At 41.3% G+C, this 7,468-nt stretch overlaps 1 protein-coding gene across 1 annotated transcript; it reads right to left on the bottom strand.

Annotated features, from left to right (window-relative positions):
* Positions 1–872: 872 nt before the first annotated feature.
* On the bottom strand, positions 873–6,869 carry LOC125782212 (protein shisa-2-like). Its single transcript, XM_049465604.1, has 3 exons — positions 6,729–6,869; positions 4,680–4,957; positions 873–2,746 (listed from the first exon to the last, which is right to left on the bottom strand). The coding sequence occupies exons 2-3, from the start codon at positions 4,954–4,956 to the stop codon at positions 2,232–2,234; spliced, it is 792 nt and encodes a 263-aa protein (XP_049321561.1). The 5' UTR covers position 4,957; positions 6,729–6,869; the 3' UTR covers positions 873–2,231.
* Between the last annotated feature and the right edge of the window lie 599 nt (positions 6,870–7,468).

The raw sequence follows: 7,468 nt of genomic DNA, 5'->3' as shown, positions 1-7,468 counted from the left end.
GAAAACCCATTTCTAATGTCGATATGAGCTTTTAGCATCAGAGGATCAACTACTGTAATCCATTACAGTATCCATCCACATTGGAGGGGGCGGGGCCAGGACAGACATATCTGTTTGTTCACAATGTGAAAGAATTTTGCTATTTTGAGACTTTGTGCTTGATTTAGGGCGTTTGAGTATGTCTTTGCTATCGTAACATTGGGAAAAGTACACCTTGCATGATTCAAAAACCGCAAAATACTTAATTTATCTTAATTAATCATGGTTAATGGTTAATTATGGGCGTAACGTGAAATTTACTAATCAGAATGTCTCCTTGCTCATCATTCTCTTTAAGAGTAGATCAGGTGAGCTCTGACTTTGGTGGATTGCTATTGTAACGGTGCAGCTACCTGGACGTGTTCAACAAACTCTGCTGGATGACGCTTTGAAGGAGCTCCAGCAGCTCATTTACGGGAACAGCAATGTTATTTTATTTACTCTTCTGTTAATTGTTGATGTAGACTGTTGTCAGGGTTCAAATCAGTCAGCGGAGCACCTGTGTTTTCTGTTGCCAAGATAGCAATACTCCAGAAATGTACCTGAACACACCTCATTTCCAGACCACCACGCCCATCAGTGTAGATATATTCAGAAACACTGTTGCTATTTAAAAGATGAAGGTAAAGATAGCAATGATCATTACTATAGATAGATAGATAGAGCCCTTAAAATACAAAAAAACAGTCAATAGGTGAATATTCCAACCAAATTTCAATTTCCAAAGGCCTTATTTTGATGATATATGTACATATTATTATATTTTCTCTGCTGTTATTTAAATAATTGTGATGTTTAAACACTAAACATAGACACCAATAGACTTCAGTGACTCCAATTCAACCACATTTAATTCCCTCACCACTCAGCTCACCCATATAACCCCCTACAGCACACAAATATGATCAATATTATCAATATTCCACATCAGAGCTCTGAAGGTCACTGGATACAGCGCGAGAGGACGACGCGAGTGTACTGTACTTACTGACACAGTTATAAAACACATATATAATCAAATACATGTTTAATACAGATGTTATAACACAGCACATAAATATTTTAACCCTTTAATGTTCTCAATAAAAAATAAAGCAATAAATGTGCATGTTGTGTAAAATTAAGACCCCACTTTTTAAACATATACTGTACCTCTATTAAAATATTTAAGATTATGCTTCGGTAAATTAAGAATATAAACCACAAATACAAAAATACATATAGAAATATCTTATATACAAATACCTTGCCTTAGAGCAACATATGTGACACATGCTGCTCACGTTACAAACACACTAAGGCTGTGGAATTCTTTACTATCATGTCACATTATTCTTTTCAATTCTTTACTGTCATGTCCTGTTACATTTTCATTTTTTTACTGTCTTGTCCCATTACCTTGTCAATGCTTTACTATCCCGTCTTATTATTTTGCAATTCTTTTTTGTCCTGTCACATTACCCTTTTTAAATTATTTACTATCATTTATTGTTACATTTTAAATGTTTTACTGTCCTGCCCCATTACCTTTTCAATTCTTTACAATTCTATCCTATTACCTTCTTGAATTGTTCGCTGTCCTGTCCCATTGCCCTTCCATTGTTTTACTATCTTGTCACATTATCTTTTTAATTTTTTTTACAGTCCTGTCTCCTTTTCAGTTGATAACTGTCCAGTCTCATTACTTTTTTCAATTCTTTACTACCTGGCTTCATTTCCTTTTTAATTCTTTACTGTCTTGTCCTGTAAAATTTTATTGTGCATTCTTTTTTAAATTGTTAACATTTGTTAAGAAAAAATGTTAAACTGTTAATTTTTTTTACTTTATTTCACTTTCTTGTTCTTTTGTCTTACCTTGTACCTTTTTAATTTTTACTCCCTTTTCCCATAACCTTTTCCATTTCTTTCCTGTCCTGTATTTTTTTTTCTTCTTTATTGTCCTGTCCTGTATTTTACAGTTCCATTTTCTTTTCTGTCTTATCTCATAATGTTTATATTTACATTCATTTACTGTCTTGTCCTGTAATATATATTCATTCTAACATGTGTTTAGCATCATTAGCAATAGCTGTGGCTAATATAAAATCTTAACTCCACCCACTCCAGCTCTAATGGCTCCGCCTCCAAAACTGATTGGGCAGAAACCACAAACTCCAGGTAAAATCAAACCCCTGAAGCTGTGTTCAGGTGCATTAGAGTATGATCTCGCTGCTCCTCTGCATGGTGCCGGTGACAGTGCCGGTGCCGGTGACAGTGCCGAGGGCGGTGCCAGCGTTGGGCGGGCACGGGGAGGGCACCGAGCGGTAGGGTCTGGGACCCGGCACGGGCATCATATAGGAGTTCAGCATGGTGGTGGGGAACATGAGGGGGTGGAGCATTGTGGGCAGGGTCATGGTCCGGTGGAAGGCGGGGTTTGGTGTCTGGGGGAAGCGAGGGGGCAGGGCTTGCTGGTGTTGGGAGGGGCTCTTGAGTGGGCAGAGCGAGGACGATGACCCGCAGGAGGTTCCAGTGCTGGCTGTCATTGGCTGGGTCTCGGGGGACTCGGAGGGTGGGTGCACGGGGTCCTGAGGGACTGGGGATTGGCTGGAGCGTGCAGGGGGGAGGGGCTTCTGGCTCAGGCAAAAACAGGTAGCCACCACTGAGCCCAGCAGGACAAAGACCAGGAACACACACACCACTATCAGGAAGGGGGCGTATACCGGTAAATCTGGAGATGATGAGAGAGAGAGAGAGAGAGAGAGAGAGAGAGAGAGAGAGAGAGAGAAGTACGTTTAGATCTCAGACCACATTAATCTGTTCAGTGGGGTGGTTGAGTATAGTATAGTATTTTATGGGGTGAAGCTGCTCTGTGGGGTGTTGTAGTATAGTATAGTAAGCCGCTCTGAGTGGTAGTTCAGTAATGAATGGCTGGTTTGTTGAGGACGGAAAGCTGGAATGTAATTAGAGTTAAACTGAAGTGAACTGTGGGTTAGTATAGTATAGTATAGTATAGTATAGTATAGTGTTTTACAGGGTGAGCGGTGGTTCAGTAATAAATGGCTGGTTTGTTGTGGACGGGAAGCTGGAATGTAATTAGAGTTAAACTGAAGTGAACTGTGGGTTAGTATAGTATAGTATAGTATAGTAAAGTATAGTATAGTAAGCCGCTCTGAGTGATAGTTCAGTAATGAATGGCTGGTTTGTTGAGAACAGGAAGCTGTAATGTAATTAGTGTTAAACTGAAGTGAACTGTGGGTTAGTATAGTATAGTATAGTATAGTAAAGTATAGTATAGTAAGCCGCTCTGAGTGGTAGTTCAGTAATGAATGGCTGGTTTGTTGAGAACAGGAAGCTGTAATGTAATTAGAGTTAAACTGAAGTCAACTGTGGGTTAGTATAGTATAGTATAGTATAGTATAGTATAGTATAGTATAGTATAGTATGGGATAGTATAGTATAGTATAGTATAGTATAGTATAGTATGGGATAGTATAGTATAGTATAGTATAGTATAGTATAGTATAGTATAGTATGGGATAGTATAGTATAGTATAGTATAGTATAGTATAGTATAGTATAGTATAGTATAGTATAGTAAGCCGCTCTGAGCGGTAGTTCAGTAATGAATGGCTGGTTTGTTGAGAACAGGAAGCTGTAATGTAATTAGAGTTAAACTGAAGTGAACTGTGGGTTAGTATAGTATAGTATAGTATAGTATAGTATAGTATAGTATAGTATGGGATAGTATAGTATAGTATAGTATAGTATAGTATAGTATAGTATAGTATAGTATGGGATAGTATAGTATAGTATAGTATAGTATAGTATAGTATAGTATAGTATAGTATAGTATAGTATAGTATGGGATAGTATAGTATAGTATAGTATAGTATAGTATAGTATAGTATAGTATAGTATAGTATAGTAAGCCGCTCTGAGCGGTAGTTCAGTAATGAATGGCTGGTTTGTTGAGAACAGGAAGCTGTAATGTAATTAGAGTTAAATGAACAGCGAGCTGCTCTGAGTTCAGCCTAAACTCAAAACTCGTGTTCAGAAACACCACGTCCAGGTTCTGATCCAGGATCAGCAGCTCTGACTGTAACCTGCACTGCTCTCTGGAAATTCTGATCTCAGGACAAATTAAATCCTAATTAATTTAAACCAGTTTATTTATCAATAAATCTGAGCTGCAGTCAGGGAATAACTGTACATACAGCACAGATCATTATACAGTACCACTGAAACACTGACCCCAGATCAGTTTCAGTAATATTACAGAAAATTCATTATTACAACTGAATATATTTATATTACACTAATTATTTATTTAATTTACATTATTCAACTACTATTACAATATCCAGGATTGTATTTAATAAAATAAATATCAGAAATATCACATAAATGAATGTGTTTCTTGGAAAATTAGTACATATTGAGAGCAAAGTTTATTTATACAATTAATAAAACAGGCAAAATTACATTTTTAATATATAACATCCTGTTTTATTAAACTAAACTAATTTATATCAGATATGATAATAATATATATAATAAATATATGGTTGTTTAATAATATATATGGATTCATTTCCAGAATTAAATTCTAATAAAGTGAATATCACAGTAATAAAGTTAGTGTAGAGTTTTGGACGCTGTACCTGTGGTCTGGTCAGTGCCGGGTGTCTGCTGTCCGCGGCTGGTGTCAGTGCAGTCCCCCTGGTCCAGTCTGGCCCGGCTGTCCCCGCAGCAGTACCTCAGATCACAGTGTCCACAGCACAGAACCGCCTCCCTGCCATCCGTCCTCTCCGGACAGTGAAACCCGTCACGCCACTGAGCCCTGGAGTCCAGCCAGCCGTGGCAGTACTCCCCCCCGACACCGACCAGCAGAGTGACAGCCACCGACACCAGCCGACCCGCCACACTCACGCCTCCCATCCTGAGTTAGTAATAAACACAGTCATAAAACATACACCCACACCAGCCACCCGGCACACTCACACCTCCACACCAGCCACCCGGCACACTCACACCCACACCAGCCACCCGGCACCCTCAGACCTCAACACCAGCCACCCAGCACACTCAGACCTCAACACCAGCCACCCAGCACACTCACGCTTCCACACCAGCCACCCGGCACACTCAGACCTTAACACCAGCCACCCAGCACACTCACACCTCCACACCAGCCACCCGGCACACTCACACCCACACCAGCCACCCGGCACACTCAGACCTCAACACCAGCCACCCAGCACACTCACGCTTCCACACCAGCCACCCGGCACACTCACACCTCCCATCCTGAGTTAGTAATAAACACAGTCATTAAACATACACCCACACCAGCCACCCGGCACACTCAGACCTCAACAGCAGCCACCCAGCACACTCACATCTCCACACCAGCCACCCGGCACACTCACGCCTCCCATCCTGAGTTATTAATAAACACAGTCATTAAACATACACCCACACCAGCCACCCGGCACACTCACACCTACACCAGCCACCCGCCACACTCACGCCTCCCATCCTGAGTTAATAAAAAACACAGTTATTAAACATACACCCACACCAGCCACCCGGCACACTCAGACCTCAACAACAGCCACCCAGCACACTCACACCTCCACACCAGCCACCCAGCACACTCACACCTACACCAGCCACCCGCCACACTCACACCTCCACACCAGCAAACCACCACACTCACACCTCCACACCAGCCACCCGCCACACTCACACCTCCACACTAGCCACCTGGCACGCTCAAACGTCCCATCCTGAGTATTAATAAACACAGTTAATAAATCTACAGCCACACCAACCACCCGGCACACTCACACCTACACCAGCCACCCGGCACACTCACACCTCTACAAAAGTCGACCTGCCACACTTACACCTCCCATCCTGAGTTTTTAATAACAATAATTTAATAAATATAATTCTCTACACCAGCTACCCTCCACACTCAGACCTGAACACCAGCCGACCTGCCACACTCAAACCAGCAAACCAGCCACCCGGCACACTCACACCTCTACACCAGCCCACCCGCCACACTCAAAACTCTAGAGCAGCCCACCCACCACACTCACACACCATAACCTGAGTTAATAAATATAGTTAATAATTCTACAGCCACACTTTTACACCAGCCACCCGGCACAGTCACACTTTTACACCAGCCACCTGCCACACTTACACCTCGACACTAGCCACCTGCCACACTCGCATCTGCACACCGGCCGACCCGCCACACTCACACCACCACACCATCCGACCCGCCACACTCACACCTCCACACCAGCCAACCCACCACACTCACGCCTCCAAACTGGCCGACCTGCCACACTCACACCTCCCATCCTGAATTATCAATAAATACAATTAATAATTTTACACACACCAGACACCCAGAGACACTCACACCTCCACACCAGCCACCCGTCACACTCATACTTCCACACCAGCCACCCGTCACACTTACGCCTCCCATAATAAGTTATTAATAAATAAAGTTTTTACATGTATTTAAAAATATTTAGTTCTGTTAATGTAGTATATATCTGTTTATTTCTCTATATTTAAAATATTTCGTTCTATATATTCTTAATATATATAAAACATATGCATCACTTATTACACTACACTTGAGTCCTCCAGCTCAAACATGAGATAAACCCGAGCTCTGAACTTACCTGATCTATGGACTGAAGACTCAGGAGATGTTTCTCATTGCTCCAGCTGTTTATCCAGTTTTAGATGAGTTTAGGATTAGCGTAAAGCAGAAGAGTCTGTATCTTGTCTCTTTGTGGTCAGACAGTGTGTGCTTTCAGTAATTACTGTCATGCGCTCACTCTCGGCACTGATACACATCTACACATGACCACACACACCACTGCCCACTGCCTACTGCACAGTCCAGCACAGTCCAGCACAATCCAGCACTGTCCAACACAATCCAGCACAGTCCAACACTGTCCAACACTATCCAACACTGTCCAACACTATCCAACACTGTCCGGCACATTTCAACACTGTCCAGCACTGTCAAACACAGTACAACACTGTCCAGCACAGTATAACACAGTCCCGCCCAGTCCAGCACAGTTCAACACTGTCCAATAATATCCAACACTGTCCGGCACAGTTCAACACTGTCCAGCACTGTCTAAGACATGTGGGATGCTATTGTATATATATATATATATATATAAATATTATGTATATATACTGATAAGGGTAATATTAATTGATCTACACATACAGAAGTAGTGTTTAAAGCATGTGTAATGTGTAATGTTGCAAACATTATATATATATATATATATATATATATATATATATATATATATATATGTATGTATATATATAATGTTTGCAACATTACACATTACACATGCTTTAAACACTACTTCTGTATGTGTAGATCAATTAA

The sequence above is a fragment of the Astyanax mexicanus genome, chromosome 1 (assembly GCF_023375975.1).
Source record: "Astyanax mexicanus isolate ESR-SI-001 chromosome 1, AstMex3_surface, whole genome shotgun sequence".
NCBI lineage: Eukaryota > Metazoa > Chordata > Actinopteri > Characiformes > Acestrorhamphidae > Astyanax > Astyanax mexicanus.
Note: the sequence above shows the minus strand (reverse complement) of the source record. Positions and strands in the feature narration are given on the sequence as shown.